Consider the following 22433-nt stretch of genomic DNA (forward strand, 5'->3'; position numbering starts at 1 on the left):
TATTATCATGCATATGTGGGCAGGTAGTTACTGCCGCTAAATGACTGGATAGACCTGCTTTAGTGAGGAGGGACTGGCTCTGAATGTATTGAGAAGAAGTGGATGAGGAGGTAGTCCTTGCTGGCCCATTAACTGTAGACTCTTGCTGTGGCTTTGTTGTATGTTGTAAATATGCTACTGCTGGAGGTATATTTATTTTGGGTTGCTCATGTGTGTCTCACTTGATCAACAGCTTGACGCTTAACCAGACATGAAGGGCTATAATTTTATGAACCTTAAGTGTTGCAAGTGCACGAGTGTGGCCAACTATCTGGTGTTGTGAAGCCAGTGGTAGCAGCAGTGTTTTTTTTTTTTCACACCACTTTTTGCGCCTGAACCTGTTTGGTTATTTCGTGGCTCAACAACAAACCTGCTCACGTTAAGGTGGGTGGAGAGACACAGCTTGGTTTTGCAGATCAGGTGGTGCATTGCAATTATAGTAGGTGTTTGTTTTGGCATGAAATCGCACCTGCATTTTTGTTTGCGCACACCTCCTCCTATTCCGCAAACAATCTTTTTTGTGCTTTAGTTGAAGCCCACAAAGACTTCCACAAAATCATCTTGCAAAACTCTGTAAATTCACTTTCACTTTGATAGACATTTTATCATTTAGTGAACAATATTTAATACAATTACTTTAATGCAGAGTCACTCCAGGCTGATAAACTATTCCTCACAGTGAAATAAGTTTGAGTGTCTGAGTCTCCAGGATGATTCCTGAGCACCGTTTTGGTAATACTCCAAACACCATTTCTCTGAGTAATCAAAAGGATGTTTTTTTAATGGTAATATTTTTGCAACAAAAGCAATTGAACAAATCTCCCAAGAATTAGACAAAAAAAATGAGACAGTCTTGTACATATCTTTTTTCCTTTGAGGTCATTTTTGGTTTCAAATAATCACAAAAAATCACTTTCAGTTTAATCTTTTTTGTTTGACTCTTGGGAGATTTTGTTTAATTATCAAGAAACAAATCTGATTCCAGCGGTCAGTGTATGCTGTCAACACAATAACCCTGCATCCATTATCAGGAATAGAATAGCACTGGAATAAATCTTTTTGAAGCTCATAATGTCCAGTTTTTTTTGTCACTGTGTCTTTAGAAATGTGTTGACCTACCTCTCTGACACAATGTCAACAATCCGGCCACAAAACATTACATTGAGAGACTGATACTCTGCTCCCTGCATGTAAATGATTGTGGACAGAACATCAGAAACATCTCTTACGGAAATGCAGTTCATTATCAAACAGTGAAGTCTACTATATGTCTACTAACTATACAGCCTCATAAATTACCTCAGAGTTGAGTCAACACCTCTGACACAGTGTCAGTGAAAACTGAACATGATACACTTCAGAAAGATAGGATTTATTGCTGGGCTGCTGTATTGGATTACATTAGATTATGCAGGTGTACTTTATAAAGTGGTTACTCCCTAAGGCCAAGATAACTCAACACACATGGTCATGGTTATCATGAAATCATATTTCGGTCTTTTTTTTTAAAATGCAGTTTTCTTCCTTTATTTCGGTACTTGGATTGCTCATTGGTGGATAACAATGCTTTTGCAGTAGACGTTGACAGGTTAAATTCCATGTTGGCAGCACTTTCTGAGAAGAGCTTTATGCTGTGGATTACTGTTAGGGTGTTTTTTGTAGTTCTGACGGATATGTCTGTGCTGTGGCTCCTTATTTGCTGTTATTTGCTTTTCTTGGTGTCTTAGAATCTCTCTTAAACCTCTTAACTTTTGAGGACATTGTGTACTTGCACGTGTGTGTGTGTGTGTGTGTCTATGTTGGCCTGTGTGTTTGTTTTATCCGTTTCTCTCAAAATGGTCATGTTTGTTGTTTGGAGTGTATGATGGTATGCTTACTGCTTGTCCCTGGCTTATATGGCAGTCTATGCTATATTTATGCAAGTGAGCAGGATTGCCATTCTAGTAGCTATACACTTGTCCTAACCCAAAAGTAATTCTGCTCTCCCAACAATATTCAATTGCCAAGACAGGACTATTTGTCTTCTTTAGTGCCTCCTGAGGTTGACTTTCTCCTCCTGTCTAGAGGATCCTGTTCTCCATCCCGCAGTGAAACGTTTGCCTAGCTTTCCCAAATTGGCAGGAGCAAATTGAACTCTGTCCAGAGAATAAATTGCTTTAAGAGTGCACAGCAGTTAGTTAAATGTAACTTTTAATCTTCTGAGGTACTCTTTGCTTTATGAAGAGTCACAAGGCAGGATGTTTATCCAAGGTGTCTTACTTAAGACAGCTTTTACATAACACCCACATCCTTGTTAGTCCAGGATCAAGTTGTGCGAACACTAACTGATTCCAAGATGAAACCAAAGCTTGTTTTGTTAGTTTATGAAACTTTCCTTTGCTTCTTTCGTTGCTGGTATACACAAGTATGAAAAATATTGTAAACACTGAATGAAAAGGAACCTAAAATATTAAGTTACAAATATTGCTACAAAAGTCAGTCATAATAGGTTGATGGACATTTACCAGAAACTGTAAAAGAGGGATGCTAGCATAGAGGAATTATTCAGTTCAAACATGTCATGTTCCCCCTTCTCTCTCTCACCTTGTTTCTGATCTGTATCTCTACCATTAACTAGTCCAATAAAGACAAAATCACCCCAAATGATCAACCAATCAGCACTCTGATGTCTGGATTTTAAAAGCAACATGACGCAGGGCTCCAAATACCAAACAATCTATGGCCATTGTAATTATTAATTTGTAATTATAGGAGTATTCATCAAAAAATGCAGAACTCTTGAACATGTCATGGGGAACTGGCAGTTTAAAGCAACAGCAATGAATGAAATTTAGAGCTGACTGATACTGCTAAATACTATGCAACCTAAAGTAGTATTTGTAGCAGTTTCTGTAAAAAATATGTTATGTATGTAATTTAAGCACAACTGATGGCTATATGAAAAAGCTTTCCCATCCTTTCAACCTGTCATTGTCATCCCTCCAGTTCTCCACCTGCCTCAGGGGTTTGGTGTTGAGCTTTTTTTATGGAGAGATCACCAGCTCACCGCATCACTCAGCTGTGTGCCACATTCATTTGCCATTGCTGGATTGTTGTCTTGGTAACAACAGGAGACACTTTCCATAATGGACTCAAACAGTCACTATGGAAACAAAGTTTTTGATTTGCTATTAATAATCCACCACCGGGTGCATATGTGTGCATTGTGCAAAGGGATAGACTCGCTCTCTCTTTTGCAGGGAAACACAGAGAAATAAATGGCACACTCATGTTTTTATAAACATGCCTGATGTTTCTGGAGCCTCTCTCACTGACATTTTGTCAGAGACGATGAAGGACGTGTACTGTAGGTGCCGCAAATCACCTCATTTTATCATGTCTCAAACAGAAAAGCCCAGCAATCTACCTGCCCTGAACACACACAAAAGGATCGATTCATTGTTTATTGTTGCACAAGTTGTTTTTTTATTCTATTCTTTGTGGCAGATCAGTGACCATTAATAGAAAAGAGTCAGCTTAGCCAAATGTTACTATGACTCATCAGTCAGTAGCCTCTGTAAACAAAGTACAAAATTTTGGGCGTCTAAATTAGATTTCATCAAAACATTATCAAATATGACGCTTGTTAACATACAACTTGTTTCTCACAAACAAATAAGTTCTTACATTTGATTATTTTTTCCAAATGTTTGTTTTTTGTGGCACAACTATCAGAGATATAGGCGCTGTCTTCCAGTGGCATGTACGGGTTTGTGCTGTGAGTCCCCAGCTGCAGCCACATGTTTTTGTAATCAAAACAGATGGGGATTACTAATGCACACACAGGCAACAGCACTTTCACTGCAATCAACTCAAATCCTCTCTCGCCTTCCTTCTCCTCTCATTGCTGTTACTTATGTTAATCTATTCCTCTCTGTCTTCTGTTTGTGTCTGTCTCTGTACAACCCAACCCAAAACCACAGCCCTGCTGTCAGGAATCCAGCTCCATTTAGGCTCCCCATCCCTGTCACCTGCTCTCTGACTGTTTCCTGGTTTCACGCTGTGTTTGCTGTGGAACCGGTGCCCCAGTGTGTCCTGCCACCCTTTTGATTTTCACCTAAGATAAAAGCTTTCACCATAGAGGGATCAGGAAACACAATTTAGCATAAGACCAAACCACTGATCCTCTTCTGGGTTATGGTCATAGTGTAAGCTGTAAGTAATGTGCAGTACAGTTAATAACAATCTCCTCATAAAGGCTATTTGCTGGTAACATTAAAACCCTTTTTATACCATGATTGTACTTTCTACACACACACACAAACACACCCATCCAGATCTTCGTGCTTGGAAAGTAAGAACTTAGGTAAGTAAGAAGTAAGAAAGAAAGCACTTCTCTTGGCTCTATTTCAAATATTGACTAACCCGGCCTGCGCTCTGCAGTGTATGTTGTTCAGTATGTCATCATTCAAACCGGGCTGGTTATAGATTCATATGTGGAAAATTGATATTGATATTTTCTGTATAAATGCTGTAACTCTGTTATAAGACAGCAGGAACTATTCTTAGCCTTCTGTCCTATTACCAGTGAACCAATTCTACTTTTATTTCCCGTGTGACAGATGTAGACAGCAGGAAGTAATATATTCTAAATCTGTATATCCTTCATTGATGTGGTGTTTAATATAGTGTGATAAAGTTTATAATTGAAATAAGCTGTTGATAGTAAATTATAATAAATTAGCATACGGTATCAGTTTGGAGGTGTTTCCCTATGAGTCAAAATGATATCCTTGTCTTCTGCTCATTTGCAAACTAGCTATTCCTGTAACATTACATCGTTTGAATGACCCTGTCCTCACTGCATTGCCAGTCGGTTTCTCATTTGTGTTGTTCAGATGTCGATGTTTTTACTTTTTTGTCCAGAAACAGCTCTGTGTTTTTCTTTCTTTTCCTTTTTTCTTTTTTTTTCATCGTTCCCACACTCAGCTGCCGGTTTTGAGGTTTCTCTGCTGATAACCACCCGCACAAATGGGCCTTGTTGCCTTTTCTGACATTTAAATGGCTGCGCATGTTCACATGCCGAGAGCAGTGAGCTCGGCCTTCTCTGGCGAGGGGAAATTCTTGGCATTTTCAGCCCAGAATACACAGAGATGGGGTGGAGCAACAAGGGACAGGGCATGGGAGGAAGTGGAGGGTAAGAGTAGGGGAGCATGGGGTAATCATCTAAAATCGTTAGCACTGATGGATCGGTCCCCGCTCTTTCTGTCACTCATGTCAAAGGTTGACCCAGTAGCCCCTGCACTTGCTGATCGTGTGATCAGCTTTTTGCCAGGATTGATTTGGGGAGAGTAGTGTGTGTATGTGTGGGTGAGGGAGGGAGAGACAGAAAGCGGGAGAGGGTTCATAACAACAACATTTGTTCTGGTTATAACTTTGTGTTTTCCTTGTACACTTGTGTATGTTCATGAGCTCATATGGTTTTAATTGACTGTTCAAAGTTTATAGTAAAGGTCAGTATTTCTCTCTCCTTTCCCTGTGTTTTCTGCTTGATGACCTTTACCTCCAGCGTTCCCATCTCTCTCTCCATCTCTCTGAATGAATACATAGGACCCATTCATTATACATATTCTCTTTTTCCAAAGCAAGGACCCCTCTCACCTGTTAGTTTTGATTCAATCGACTGAATATGTCTCATTAAAACCTTTCATGCATATTTTTTTTCTTTCTTTTTGTTGTTGTTATGTGTGTGATGTAGAAACTGTAGTCAGGTCTGGGACACAATCTGGTAGTCAAAAGAGGAACCTTTTGCTCCACTTGTTCCCTCACACTCGTGCCTCTCGGCTACATTACACAGGTTTTGACACTGATTTAGCACTCTATCTGAGGGCTCTCTGCTTCTGAGTGGAAAGGTTCAATAGCTCAACACTCATTTGGGTTTGTGTGTGTGTGTGTCTGTGTGTGCATGTGTTTGCGTGTGCACTCGAGCTCGCAGATGCATTTGTGAGAGACTTTAGGTTGGGTGAGAAGAGGTGAGGTTTTGACCCAGAATTAGTGTCAAATGCTCTTGAATTACATTATGACAAATCTCCCAGTGTTGTGAAATTTAATCAAACATACTGGACACAGCTCCCGGTTATATACTCTATCTATATTGTAATGCTACAGAAGTGAAAAGTGGTGAAATGTCAGTGGAGTCTAATTATAAGCTGCATTCTGCATTTTATTGCCATATTTTATTCTCCTCTCAGACTTCTGTGTATATGTTGGAGCTATTTAACAAACAAAACAGTTCCTTGATGCAGAGAGATATTTATGTCTGAGAAGCTTGTGTGCTGGGGATTCATAAACTACTGTAAACTACTACACAAACAGCCAGATGATAGATGCTACACTAAGAAACTTAGGGGCAAGATGCAATAGCATTTGCAGTGAGTCGCCTAATGTAACTTAGATATTTAAAGGACAAAAGTAATAAAGTGGATGCAAATGGAGATTGTCTCTGTAAGTTTCTGAGTGACACACTGAAGTGAATGGGGTTTTGTGAATATGAAAAAGGGGAAATCTGCACACTTATAGTCAGTTTTTAGGAACGTGCTATGAGTTATATAGTATATGAACCATATTCCTTTAAAAATAGTTATTGTGACATTTAAACAGAAGTAAGTAGTAAGTAAGTTTATGTAAAATGTAAAATCACATGAGTTCTGCACACTTTAGTCGTAAAACAAAGAAACAGCTCGCACACTGCAGGGCTCAAGGGTTCGCTTAGAATTTATTGCACCGAGGTGACGTTTCAAGCAGACTCCAAGAAGGGCAGTAGTACTCCAAACGTCACCTTGGTGCAATAAATTCTTAGTGGACATTGGAACTCTGCAGTGTGCGAGCTGTTTTTTATGCGTACATACTCCTCTCTCAGTACACGTTACACATTACAGATAAATAGAATGTAATACATGAAAACAAAGTACAATTAAATAAACAAAATAAGAATAGAGAACAGCACAGAACAGAAACCAATACTTACTGTAGGAGAGTACTTGTTTTACAATTAGAAATAGCTTATAATGGCCAAAATCATGCTTTTTGTCTTTACTATTATAAATCATGCACTATTACTTTAGATAATGCATCTGAATCCCTGTCGTTAAACTTAATTTGCCTGGTTTCGGTGATGTCTATCATCCTGATTATCAGATAGTCAGCAGAGGCAAAGCAGCCTGTGAGAAGCCTCCCTCTGTTAGTACTCTTTAATGTCAGCGTGCAGTTCTGAAATTTAGTTGAGGTGTTGACACAGGGAGGAGCCTGGAAACTGGCTTTGAGGGACTTTTTTGGGTACTATTTTTGTTGCTTTTTCATTATTCAGTGTTTGTATGGTGAGTCAGAATCAAATTAATTCAAAATGCTGATTAACAAAGTAGTTCAGACAAAAGGAAACGGCCACCTTTGTGGAGCAGATGAGTCTCCCAGCGTGAGAGCTGTCCCACTTCATCTATTTTTCATCTCTGTCTCTCTCCCTCCATGCTTCTCTTTTTCTGTCTCTGTCCTAACTCACTCCCCCCTCTCTCCATCATTTACTACTATATCATATCCCTTCCTCATGTGTCCCAACCCACATTGTTTTCCTGTGATATCTTGGTACCATTTTGTCATTGTCTTCCTCTGATTGTGAGTTTTTTGTACAAGACACACATGGCCTTTCTATTTAAGAGTGAATTCTTTCTTTTCCTTTCCTTGCTTTGTTTTTTTCTAGCTTTTTTTTTTGTCATGCAGTTTTGTTGTGACTAAGCTGTCGGATGAGTAGAACTAAGACCTTGCTTCTTTAAAGTAGAGGAGGCACACACAGTGCCTGGCTCCTGTAATGGACCTCAAAGTACAGGACAACATGTTACTCTGTCAGCCTTTGTAATTCTGTCTCAGCCACTGATAAAGCCATACAGGAGTTATGAATAAGGCTTGTGGCACGCTACTATCTTCATCTGTCCTCTCATCTCTTCTCTCTGTGTCTTTTTAAGTCAGTGCTCTGATATCTTTTGTGCAGATACCCTGCGGGTCACTTTTAGACTAACTTATGAAGCTTCAGGTTCAGCAGCGTAGCAATGAGAATTTAACCATTCTTTTGAAAAAGGAAAACTTGGAAACCATTTCCCTCTCTCCAACCCAATCCTGAAAATCCATCCCTGCTTATGGCACCCTCAGCCCTTCAGCCCTGCCCTGACCTAATTCGCACAGAAGCCTGCGTCTCAGCACAGCACAGCTCAGCATGGCATAGCCTGCAGTTCCTGGAATACACGCACGCACACACACACACACGTACACACACTCACACACATACACACAACACACGCATAAACACCCATATATGCCCACTGTCTGGCCCACTTACACACGTCCATCTGCTCACAGCAATATACCCCCCTCCTAACAATTTTAAGTACACATGCAGGCTTGTAACATCTTCCCACAGTCTTTCTCCATCATTATTATCCCTTATTACCCATATTCCCCACATGACAAGCTGTCTACATATCAGCAAACGGGCCTGAAAAGATTCTCCATGTGCTTTTTATCTCTGGTCTGAGAGATCCTTAGGGAAGCATGCTCTTTGCTTTGCAGCGTAATTACAATCCACTATATGATTTGGTTAGTGATATTGTTTTTTATCTGTCTATTTCAAAACAATTCCTTTCAGTAAGTGGACTTGAAACAGAGGAAAGTTGGATCAGTTTTTCTCTTACAAAAGAAATAGAATACCTGAAGGTGTATTGAGTTTAGACCATTAGATTTTAGCACAAAACTGCCTACAAAGCATATATCCATGAGTATATCATGTATTTCTGGTCACTCTAAGTTCAATATTCAATCTTAGCTCCATTTTAGTCTCGACCAACTCCTGAGCAAAATATCTGGGTCTAGCTAACTTTTTCTGTCTTTTGTTTTCAGCAGGTCGTGTACAGTTAATTTATTGCTGAAAACTGCTGCCTGCTGCTGCTGCTGGAAACAGGATAATTGAAAGCTGTTAGACTAAACCAAACAGTAAATGTCAAATGAAGAATGAAGAAATAGTCCCTACTAAACCTGTTCTCAGTTTGTTATCTATCCTGAGTAACCAGGACACTGTTTGTGTATAGACATGAGATCGCGTCACACATTCACAATGTCTGTCACACACTGGCCATTAACATAGTCAAAACATTGCTCAACATTTGAATATAAATCTAAAGATTTACACTTGTTTACATTTAACAGGGCTACAAATATCCAGTTCAGTGCGAGAGTGCTGTATAGAATGTGAAACAGTGTTTTTGTTGATGATTCATGAGATCATTTTTTCACACCAGACGTCCAAATGTAAATTGTTAGTCATTCCCACTTTCAGATTTACAGATGGACAGAAATGTTTGTGAAGTTAGTTGGGGATGAGTGGGAGGCATGTTGGAAATCCAGTGTCACTGTCTGCCTTGCCATCGTCACTGTACTCCTTACTGGAACTGATCAGCAGTACAAAAGAATACCAGGGGTATAATTTGTCTTTAGATATAAGAGCCAGTGCATCTCTGTATTCTCTACATGGTTGTTCTTGATATGATCAAACAGTTTCCTCTCGTTGATCCATAAAGTGGAGTGCACTGAGCCACAGTTACTGGCAGGTTAATAACATACCAGCACTATAGCAACATTCACATTAAGGTATTATTAAGATGAGAGTAAACACAGCATGATGATATCAGTAATAAACTACATGAATCTCTGTTTTATTACAGCTGCAATATTTGGTTTGTACAGTAGTGGCACATATATTCCTCCTGAAACATTTTCAGTTTGGTACATAATGTTTATTACTACAGATATGTGACTGTATTCAGACACTCATCATCACATAGTTTTATAATTAAATTAAAGCTGAGATATTGTCTTTTTTTATCTCTTACTGAACTCAAATCCTTAAATGACTTGATTTCTACAGAAGACTTTTGGCCCACAAGCTATATTTTTCCAAATAAATGAAAAGAAATCGCTATGTATTATATCTAAATCATATAGCGCGCCCTTCCACTGAGCTGTTTACACATTGAGTGAGAGAGGTCAGAGAGTCAGATAAGTAGTGAGATTCTAGTTTGGTTGTGCAGTCATGTTTGGAGGGCCTACAGAGCAAAGATGGTCTTTGTATGTTCCAGGGCCAGTATCACAGTTGGGTATCTTTCAGCTCTGATTGGACCAGATGGTCCTTCCCTATGTCTCTCTGACCTTTCCACAGTTACCATTTTGTCAACTGTTTACATACCTTCTTGACCAACTTCTCAGCAGGACAGATGGCACCATTGGTTGGAGTTTGAGAAAAAACGTGGGACTTATAGGAAGAAAAAACATGGCAGATAGTCAAAGAATGTCTGAATTCTCATAACACACCACACCGTACGAGGAGCGCTTCCGTGTTTGTTTTCTTTAAATCAGAGTTAATATTTAAATGTGTATTTTTCATTTGAGCTTACTTCAACACAGCATGTGTACATGTCTGAATTGGCACCTATGGAACACAGCAGATGGTAAGAAAAGGCAGGCATGTTTTCAAAATAAGGAGAAGGAACTGAAGGGACTGAAAGTGAATTATTACCATCACCAGTATAGAGATTTGAGCTTGTATGGCTCTGCAAAAAGGCAGGCAATGCAAAAGTGTGTTTATTTTGTGATAATTGCATGTAAAAGTGTGACAGTAATAGTCACTAATATGTTTATGGTGCTTGTTGTCATTATTACGTATAATACGCTTTATGGATCATCATTATTTTGGAAACTCATAAGAGCTCAGCTGGTTTTGCAGTGTCTGTGTGTGTGTAACGATGGCATCTATTGATCCACTGGTACATGTTTGCCTTTATGTTTTGTGCCTGTGTGTTTGTTGTATGAGATTGAGCACAAATGCATGCGTGATGGCATGTGAAATCCTTGGTTTTAAATTCCTTTGATGCACCGAGTGAGGCATAGTGGGACACACACATGAAAAGGTTGCTTCCAGCGACAGAAACTAAGCAACCCCAAGTGTGTATTTTAAGCTAGCAGCTTACCCAGAGACAAAGACAAAATAGTGATGTTATAAAGAGATATGTTTGAACTTTGCTTTTGAGCAGTGAAAGTAAAAAGGCCGCGCCTTGTCCCATATTTGAGCGGGATGCAAAGTGTTTGGACACCAAATTTGTGCACAATACTAAAATGTCAATTACTTGGAAATATGTTGTTTCATTAGCGTGCAAATATTTACACAGTATGAGGCTCCACACATTCAAATTGTGTTGCTGTCTGTCTATATTTAAACTCTTGTCTAAAGTATTTGCACAGTGCATTTCTGAGAACACGCCCAACTGTTTGGATAGTGTCAGTAAGCATGTCTTTACTGGGGGTTTAATAGCTAATAGCTTTGCAGTGGTGCTGTGTGTGTGTGTGTGTGTGTGTGTGTATGTGTGTGTGTGTGTCCTCTTCCTGGACACAGGTCCCATGATGGTGATAAGAATGTCCTGTTAGGAACAGGAACAGCTCAGTAAACACAGTTGTTTACCTTATAATCCAGCTGAAACCCTTGGTGGGATTAAGCTTTCAGCAAACTCAATACTGCACTTCTCTGCACCTGCATCAAATATTCATCACAATTATGCTCTACATATTTTCTGAACCTGCACTGTGTCAGCAGCAGGATAAAAAATGTGACTTTTTTTTTTTTTGCATTTTTGTGCTGACTGATTCTTAATAATGTGATCTTTTTTGCTGCCAGGTACAGGCAGCCGGCCTCTCAGGAATTTCAACCTTTATATCCTCTGCACTCCAGTTGAGCTTTTTCCTCACTTTTTGTACCATAGTTGTTGTAACCCTTTATTTGGGTGAAACCCTTCAGAATTTAAGGCAACATCATTAGTTGTTAGTGATAAAATATTTTGCTTTACTTTCATTGCTTACAGTGTAGGGTGTGGAAAGGCCCACGCTGCATAGACAAGGCTTAAGTACAGGAGCTTGTTGTTCATCAGCACTGTTTCCTCACATAAACATTTGAACAATGTCATTGTGTGAAACTCAGCATGACAATTGAGCATTATTCTCTTCTAACTTTCATCTCCATCATCTTCATTAGTATTAGTAATCTCAGAACTTATAACTTGCATAATACAACAGTGAGTTGTTATTGTAAATGAATGTCATTGGCAGTAGGACTAAGCGGACTTTTGTCAATAACATTTTATTACATATTAATAACATATTATTATACCCAGAATCAACAAAAGCATGGGCAAAAAAAATATGCAGCATTCATATATATGGATGGTTATGCTCAGCACAATGAAAATGTTGACCTATAGTTAACTGGCATTCAGAAAGGAGTAAGTATCTTCTGGAACTGCATGAAAACAGGGTCCAGTGCCATTGCTGACAGGAAGTCAGGGGTGAAAGGTTTCTGCTTCTGATAAACAATATTCTAAACTAGGATTGTTTTTTTTTCATTTAAATTGCAAGTAATGATGTGCCTGAGGCTTAACCCCTGTTATCACATTACACTCCTTTTAACCTGTTATTAAAAGACAACATTCACATTTTAAGCTGAATCAACACCTCAGGCAGGGGATTGCAAAATAATGTAGAGAGACAGAGGAAATATCCATACTCAAAGACGCATTAGTGTTCTCAGAGTTTCCTAATGTTTGTGCAAACCACTGGTTGACACTTCCCCAGAGCCCCTCGATCTGTCGTGGGTGCATGGAGAATGTCAACTAAATCCTCCAGATGCTGCACAGGAATTTGCAGCGCTTCACACAGCTGGATTTCTGCCAAAGCTAATGGCCTTTGTTTGGCAGTTTTACTCTCTTGTTGGGATGTGACCACAGCGCCTCACTCCCAGGATAATTGTTACTTTGATCACAGAACGGCTTCAGTGTTCTGTTAGCTTTGAGGTTAATAACACCAGAGAAGCCATATGTAGGTCACACAGAGTAAAGTAAGTTATGGAACCTGAGGGAAAAAAGTCAGGGCCATGGGACATTTGTGAGACATATTCAGTATGTTGGTGTTTCTTTTGTATATTTTTAAGGTTAATAAATGTTGCTCCTGAAAAATAAATACAAAAGTATACAATGTGTCAGAAAGTACATGGCAGAAAAGTCAGTCAGCAGGAAGCTCAGATGGTACCATGCTTGTCAAAAATTAATTATAGGATTGTCATGAATCAGAAACAAACAAGGCAAGATGTTTGCTGTCTTATAGCAATTGGAAGTAAGTTTTTGACAGCTTTTTATTAGTGTTGTATTTCACAGACAGGATGAAGTGAGAGACTTAATTACTTAAAGTAAGTAATTAAGTAAAAAGGTAATAGAGGTTGTCACTACTGTAGTAAGTGATTTTGATGAGACAAACAAGTACTGAATATTGACCGAAGCTATCTCAGTTTGCTGCCAAATGTGTTTGTTGTCCAATGTTTCTTTAAAATCATTTTACATTTGGTTTGGGGTTTGCTGTACTGGTAGTGGTCAGTGGTCCAATAATTAATTGTGAACATGGGCAACTCTTACAACAACTAAACAAGTCAAACTGAGTCTGTAAATAAACTAGGAACACTATGTCAGTATGCATTGTGTACTCTCAGAAAATACACACTTATTTTGCTGTTAAAACACCCAGAGGTTCTGCTCGAGGAGAAGAGAACATTTTCCAGTTCAGAAGTGAATAACACAGCTGTAGAACAAATATCATTTGGGTTTAAGCAGTCAACATGCATCAAAACATGAAAATGTTCCAGTATTCAGCATCACATATTGGAGTAATAATAATAAATAATATTTTTATATTATATTTGATTATTATTTATATTTTTATAAATAAAAAATGAATAAAATAATATAATAAAACTCTTAAATTCTTCCATTCAGTGTTTCAGGCTTTGGACTGAGGGGAGGTTTTGCTTTGTCACAAAATTTCAAAATACAAGTGTCAAAATTAAAAAGTTTTTTTTTTTTTTACACAGAAGAGGGTATTTTTCATAGAGAAGTTGTAGTCTGCAGGTCATGCAGTTTCTTCTTCTGGTGATACTGACATGGAACGATGCAGTACTTCCTTTTTTGTAAAGCTGATAATGTATCTGCAAACCTAGCAACTGAATGGTTATGGTTCCTCTCTGCCCACACATCATGCCTATCTGTGGACGAAGAGATACGGTAGGGCACAAACTGACAGCTGACATGTATCCCCCCCCCCCCCCCCCCCCCCCCATCCACACATACACTTGTTTTAGAAACTTACTGTAATGTCGGGGAGTGTTGTTACATTTTGCAGTTTGCAAAAGTGCACCAGCGGGTATTGATGTAATATCAGTACATTTGTGCAGAGAGATGTTAGACAGCTTTAAACTTTCCTTCAATCTTAGTAGCACATGTTTTAAGGTGGAATTTATTGGCAGCGCTGTTAGTATGCTGATTAGATAATAGTCTGTTCCAAAACAAACATTGCATTTGTTCGCCATGAACTGATGAAGAGTGGGTGACTGCCTGGTAGCAAAATATCAGTGGAAGTATGAGTAAGATCTGATGTGCAAAATTCCCTGTAAAAATGCAACCATTTTTATCCAGAAATGTTGCTTTTTTCAGATGAAGTGCACCATGAAAAATCAAACCAGGTCATGTCATTGCATTACGTTCCTATCTTGTTTTGTGATTTAAAGTAGAGACAAAGAGTGCCTGCCTCCTACTACCTTCCTGGTACTTTCCAGGGAAGACATTTTTCTTGCAAATCTTGAGTTGTACGGTCTTGTTTGCAGGATTCACAGATGTTTTGCATTGGGTCTAATTACTGGAATGTCTGTACACTTAACTTTTATTCTCTGTTTGCCCTGTATCCCTCAAGAAGGTGTCTTACCAAAAGAATAATAAAAGTAAACGAACCAAGTGTGTAGTACCTCTTCCTTTTTGTTTATTGAACTAGTAACATTTGAAATATTGCCAAGTTTACGATATGATAACTATTCATATGAATCAAAATTACATCACTTTGTGGTAAAGACTACAGTTGAATCCCTTAGTTTAGTCAGAGCATGATATTTAGGTTTATTAGTTGTTATTAGGATTATGCAACATAAAACCTATGTTGTCTAATCCTCCAGGGACTTTCATACATGTAGTAAATATGAGACCACTGTAGCAGGCTGTTGTAGTGGACCTGGGATATTTTTATACCCTACAAGTTACGCAGGCCTTCAACAACTCAGTTTCTTTCACAGTATACTCACACTTTACTAAGTCAGTATTACCCTTAAAAGGTTCCTTCTCCTGCTGCCCCATGTCTCATTACTGTCGTACTACTAACTGTGCCAGTGTAATATCGGGCTCAGACCTTTAAATGTGGGTCAGGATTCCATATTGTTATTGCACAGCTTTGGGTCTCAGTCAAAAATCCCTGGACCTCGGCCAAAACACCATAGATCATTAGAAATGCCTGCCTCTGCTCTTTACTCCGGGTCATGGGAAAATGCTAAAATTCTTTTGCTAGTTTGAGTTTGTTTCTTTGTCATTGTTCAGCTGATTTTAGCTGAGATAGAAAGAAAGCAACATGGCAGATATAATGACTGTGTGCACCTCAGCGTGCCACAACCCTGCACAAAACTGTTGTATAGTGTTATCTATATACACATAACATACAATGTCACATGTTAAATATACTGTATGAAGCATGGATGAAGTGATAAAGGTACTACTAATCCATAGATATGCTTGATTAATGCATGGAATTATCTGTTCTGTTGTGTGAATGGGTTTTATATGTCTGAACCTATGTTGAGCTTTTTATTTTAACTGTATCATCCACATACACACATTTTAATGTTAACTACTGAACTACCCTGTGTAGTGGAGGAATTGTGGAAAGTGAGCATGCAGAAAGTTTGCACTGGTGCAAACACTCACACAGAGCCAAATGTTTAAGTAATTTAGTGAAAATTGTGAAAATCTATCAAACATATCAATTATCTTATCCACAAGTTTTGGCAGTTTTGCTGTGAACTTTCACATCAACCATGTTGAAAGAAAATTCGAGACAGAAAGAGACGTGTTACTATAACATAACAGTGTTTAGTGACTGTGGCCATCTGATTGATTGACATGGGCAAGATTTTAAGCTTAAAGCAGTTTTGGGCATGAAGGAAGTAGATGTAATTTTGTCACCAAGATGAACCTCAACATTTGATACTGGCAGTTCCAAATCATCCCACCTATTTGTAGACTCTCCAAAACTTACAACAACAACAACTTAAGGAGGAGGCTGAAGTTAAAATAAAAACAATCTGGCATCAACAGGATAGAATTTCTACCAGTACTTACATGTACAGTTAGTGACCAACTTATCTCAACAGTTTAGCCGATGTAACATCAAACCAGGAGTTTTATATCTCCACTCTGCACATGCATACATGTGAAGAGCTCTGCCTAAACACCCGATGATAAATGGACTGAGGTCTGACAGACTGACCTGTGTGTTTGTGTTTCAGAGGAGCTTTCTCTGAGGTGGTCCTGGCAGAGGAGAAGAGGACCCAGAAATTGGTGGCCATCAAGTGTATCCCCAAGAAGGCATTAGAGGGCAAGGAAAACAGCATTGAGAATGAGATAGCAGTCCTGCACAAGTAAGTGGTCTTGACTGATTTGAGAAGTTAGCGATATTAGATCTTATATTATATATATTATATATATATATATATATATATATATATATATATATATATATATATATATATATATATATATATATATATATATATATATATGTATATGTGTGTGTGTGTGTGTGTGTGTGTGTGTGTGTGTGTATATATATATATATATATATATATATATATTCATATATTTTGTTCCTCATATTCTAACAGAAAAGAAATGGACTTTCCCAACAGTGGAAGTCAAAGGATGAGTTTATCCAAATTACAAAAAGGAAAGAAAAAAAAACAACAATGCCCATGATTTGAGATATCCGCTTCTGCAGTTTATGACTCAACCCCAGTGCAGTGGGAATGTAATTTCATCTGTGGTGCTCAGTGTATTGAAAAGATGCTTTTAGACAATTCCACAGCAGCTTGTATTTCAGGAAACAATGTCCAGGTTACTCTGGAAATACCACAGAACTCATTGTGACCACTTCTCATTGAACTAATTTCTACTGAAGAAATCATTTGAATGACCGCATGCTCTGTGGATTAACCTTCTGAATTTTATGAAAAGTTTTGTTTTTCAATGCTTTGAGCACCATAAACAAAATATAATTCAACTACAATGGTCTGGGGTGAGAAAATATATATGTTTTTTGTAATTTGGGTGAACAGACCCTTTCTCATGGTGTTGTACAAGCTGTTCTGTGATCATACCTACAAAAACTACTGCACATGATTCCTCCTCAACCAGCTAATGCACATGTTTCCCTTCTACCTGTGCAGTACTATTTTAGTATGATAAGACAAAGCCAAGTGACAATAACACTCCATGTAATTGTTAGTGGTTCAAACGTACTTCTCTTTAGATGTGGGAATTACAGGCCATGGTGAACATAGCTGATCTACATTGGGTCCCAAGTTATTTTTAGAGCTCTTGTTGCCTGGGTTACAGGAGACACACAACTCTAGCCAATATACAGCTATGATCCATCCTGAGGTGAGGATGGTGGAATGAGAGTGGCGGGGGTTAGTTAGCAGTTAAAATCTTGACAAATGGAGTAAACTGGAGGTAAAAATCACGACGCGCTCACTCTCTCTGAAGTTTGTGTAGACTCACACAAAGGTTTCATTACTCATTTTAACACGTCATTCTCAACTCCCCCTCGGTATGCAGAGTGGGGACACAGTCTGTGTGTGAAGCTGAGTATATTAAAGGTAAAATACACATTTCCTTAAAGCAAATCAAAGGTGAAAGTAGAGTGAATGATAATGTTCTTCCATGTATGCTGGATGTGTAAATAGGCAACTGTTTGCTAACAAGTTTGCTCAAATCTCATTATGAAGTGTTAATACATGTATGTCAATGTTGTGTTTTCAACATATTAACAATGACCCAAAAAATCAATGAATGCTGCTTTAAATAGGTGTAATATTTAACAAAAATAGATGTAATATCTTAATGTCTGCTCATTCTCTTGCTTTGCAAGGACATGAATTCATCAGATGGAAAATATATTTCCCTTTATATTATTTATTAGTTAAAGGTGCAATCACAACTTGAATAGAAAAGCCAGATGTGACTAACAATCAGTATAATAATAAAAATTTCATCTTTTATAAAGAAAAACATTACTGGAGACACTATAAAAATGTTATCTTCTAATAAAAATTCTCAGACTGGAAGGATGGCCACACATTTATACGACCCGCTCAACCTTTGCCTTCTTTAGGGACTACAGCCAAACTAGTCATCCTGTCTTTACTTTAATGACCCTTGTTGTGTCTCTCACTGTAAATCACTGGCGTTTATTTAATGTTTCTAGCCAGCACTAGTAACACTGTTTTGATTTATTCTTTATATCTACTATCACTTGACTGTGTAATGACCTAGCTAATGTGGGGGCAGATGTAGAGCCAGATGATCCTCCTGGGATACACTCAGTCAACTCTTTTATCTATTTTAATTACATGATGTAAGACGGCAGCCCAGTATAATGGTAGTTTAAGGTTTAATGCACCGCTAATATAACCATGTGATTTCATCACACTGGTTAGCTGGCTGATCATCCCCTTCTCATTTTATCTAGACAAAACATTTACTTAAACATTTATTTGCACACAGTTGTGCAAATACAGTGACTAATCACACTCTGTTAAGTCATTTGCAGCGATGCCAATCAGAAGAGTTGGTGTGAAGTTGCTGCAGAGGCTCTGTTGAAAATCTGCAAAGACTTATTAACATGGCTGTATAGCATAAGTAAAACATATCTGAGTTTGTTAATCGGATTCATCTCAGTTAAATTTGGACTCAAAATAAGCATGTGTTTCCGCCCATTGCTCATTACGTTTTTCGCCTGAAAACACCAAATGTGCCTTTTCAGTGACCAAAACCCCTTTGTTAAAACATCCATGTGTTAGATGAGGCGTACAGCGAGTCATGTGATTATACAGTCTGTCTGATGTCAAACAGGGGACTTGAGTTGTCTCTTCAACTGTGCATTTTCATGCACCTGTGTAATCATATTAAAGCTTTCTACACTAAACTGAATTCTAACTCATCATGTAAACCAGTTTCTAATCAAGGAAACTGTTGTAGATTTCTGCTGGACAAACGTGATCCTCTTCACTTAAATGGATGAATTCCTTCTGACCTGAGAAAGGCATTATTATCTCTGTAAGAGATGGAGTTTCGCGTGAAAAAAGACTCCACAGAAACCGCAAGACACTTAAGAAAACACTTCTCCCATCACAGGAACTTAAACATCCTGAAGATATTGTAAGAAGCATTCATTCTCTCATGGAAGTCCTCCTCAGTTGCCTTGAAAAAAAACATTTGAGACAAAAGAAAGGAGAAAAATAGCAAATGTGAAAAAATTAAAAGATCAGGTGTAATGCCAGAGGGTCTAAGGGTGTGTTTCAACAGCTGTTACGAATGCAGAGATTTAGATGAGGTGCTAATCCAAAAGGTTCCTTAAATAAATCTATTAGCTCTGTAATTATTTGAGAAATTCAACAGAAAATGGATTTAAGAATCAGTACATCTGCCCATTTCAGTCAGATGCCAAATGTAGTTGTTACTGGCTGAAGACCTCTGCTCTGCTGTCTAATTTACTAACTCCCGTGTTGTGATGCCCTGTGAAATCCACGGGTGCTGACAGGGGTCAGCAGATGACTCACCAGCCTTCAGTAGACCTTTCAGCTCTCTGCCAATCACCATCACCGGCTTCAACCGCACCAGTGTCACATCTCATCCACATAAACCTGCACAGAAATTCAAGTTCAACGCAGTATGTTTACTGCATGTGTTTGACCTTCTCTAATAGAGAGTGGATGTGCACGCTTGAGCTCACACGTGTTCACATGTGTCTGCTCGCTCGGCAGGTTTAATCCATCATTCATCCTTCACTGGGTCCATAGATCCTTCTGCACTGAGCTAAGCAGATGAATGAAGGTGTCCATGCATTGTTACAATCTGGATAAGACTCATTGCTGTAATCCGGTATGAGTTTAGGCTGACGCATACACAGTTACCTCGCATGGCTTTATGTTGTCATTGTCCTCCAAGTCAACTCAGTCACTGACAAACATACACACATAAACCAAGCACTGAGTTGAACTACATAAGAAGGTTACACACAAGTATAAGTGTATTATCAGGCGGAAAGAAAAAAGCATTGGAGTCAAAAGTACCCTGTGGAGTTTTTGATTACTAGTAGCACTATGGAGCGATATTTTTATAAGAGGGCACATTTACGTGCATTCTGTACTTGACAGTTTTCTATACACGGTACTTTTCAGTAGGTACCAAAAAAGTAGTGAGGTTTGAGGGTCAAGACACCATTACTGTCACTATTCTAGGGATTTCATTAAGAAATACAAACATTGTTTTTACTACTGTCATTATCACAGTAACTAAGGCTTTTTTAAAGAAGCAGATTGATATAAACTGTTTTCCATCTAGACGTTATGCTCCCACATATCCTAAAGTTATTGTTTCCCTGTACAATAAGACATGTTAGTCATGTGCATGTTATGCACGTTTAAGTAAGTAAAAGATAGTTGAATTTTTGAATTTTAATATTATGTGACCCTTCACCCAGTTTGTTATACACACTTCACTAAAAAACACAGGATTAATGTTAGCATGTGTGCGAGACAAAGGTTTGGTAGGTATGGTAACTTACAGTACACACTGGTCAGGCTGAGAGGTACAGTACCAATCTAGATCTGGTGAGTCATCTTCTCACCCTTGTCACTGCACCCATGGGTCTCAAGGGGCATCAGAACACAGAGTTCAGCCAATTAGGGAGCTGCGTTCCAGCACACAGCGCAGCCTCGTCTACAGCCAGTAAGAAGTACATGTGACTGTTGGACGAACCTGTGCGGCGGCCAGGTTCACTACCGACCCAATCACGAAATTATCTGTATTTTCAAGACACCTAGAGGGATTATTTTCAGTATCTGTAGACAAAACTCGCAAGTATTCAGGCCTAAATAAAAAATTCTGTATCAGAAAACTTAATTTCTTGCCCTCTTTCTCATCTTCTCTTCTTCCTCACAGGATTAAACACACCAACATTGTATCTCTGGAAGATATATTTGAGAGTAAATCACACCTCTACCTTGTCATGCAACTGTGAGTATTCACATATGTTTGGGTTTGTGTGATCCGTCTTTGTGCAATGTGTGTTTGAACCTCCCTATTTGCGCCGTCTCCCACACACTGCATGTCACATGCCATTAATTGCACTGCGTAACACACTTGCATGTGCGTGTACTATGCCTACTCATGAACACCAGTGGGGAGTACGCCCTTACACCTGCAGCCTGTCAGCCTCCCACCCACCTCAGCTACTGAAATGTCAGAGAGAGAGAGAGAGAGAAAAGACAGATCAGAATCAAGAGCTCTATTAGCTGAGAAGCTCCAGAAAATATAAATCATTTACGCATTAATCACAGTCACTGGCTAATCAGCGGCAGAGAGGGAGAGTGTGGTGAGAAATTCCTTTTTAAAATATGGGCAATAAATTTGTGTTCCTTCACAACAGTTTTTGTGTGCCCTTGCAGTACTTTCACCACAGTAACAGAGTTATTTTAACCTGGTCTGGCAACGTCAAAAATGTTGCAAGGAGGTGTAAAAACCTATAAGGGACTAAAACTGTATTATGAGGGAACTGAAAGTATGTGGGCATGGTGACACAGGGGACATTGTTGTCCAACTTGTCCTTTACAAACAGTGGCCGTCTCAGTTTGTAAAAACATCTGAATACTCAATATTGGTCTGCCATACTAGTGACTTTCCTTTGTTTTTGTTTCTCTGTTAAAAAAATGTTAATTCTTGAGACTCAAACCAACACCCATACTGTCAGCAGATGCTCTGTAGGCAGAGTGATGTCTCCATCTAGTGGCGTCTGAGTCTCATATCCACAGACATCACATTGTATGTGGTTTACTGTCTGTTTCATTTACACCACAGATGAGGTTGAAATATTTTCTACCTTTATGCTTTTTTTTTTTTGTTAGAGACAAACCTGCAGCACATGTCATTATTACAGTACTATAGCATAACTTTGAACAAATAAATAAATCTCAGAGGACAGAACTCCCTATGCACAGCCAGTATTTTCAGTCAGGTGCTAGTCAGTCGCAGGAACACATGTGAAAATCAAAATTAACCACCGCACACTGAAATGACTTTACTGTGACTTTATTAGGAGCGAACAATGCGTTTCTCCTGTAGCTTCTTCAA

General features: G+C 38.7%; 1 protein-coding gene across 3 annotated transcripts in view; it reads left to right on the forward strand.

Moving 5' to 3' along the window:
- camk1b (calcium/calmodulin-dependent protein kinase Ib) overlaps positions 1-22433 on the forward strand; it is a 35679-nt gene that overhangs the window by 7383 nt on the left and 5863 nt on the right. For all 3 annotated transcript variants that reach the window (XR_006095547.1, XM_042407127.1, XM_042407128.1), the window contains 2 exons: positions 16532-16663; positions 21246-21320. Coding sequence is in view for 2 of the 3 variants with exons in the window: in XM_042407127.1 (XP_042263061.1) it covers positions 16532-16663; positions 21246-21320 (207 nt within the window). In the remaining variant the exon portion in view is untranslated. The remainder of the gene's footprint in view (positions 1-16531; positions 16664-21245; positions 21321-22433) is intronic.

This window comes from Thunnus maccoyii, chromosome 3, assembly GCF_910596095.1.
Source record: "Thunnus maccoyii chromosome 3, fThuMac1.1, whole genome shotgun sequence".
NCBI lineage: Eukaryota > Metazoa > Chordata > Actinopteri > Scombriformes > Scombridae > Thunnus > Thunnus maccoyii.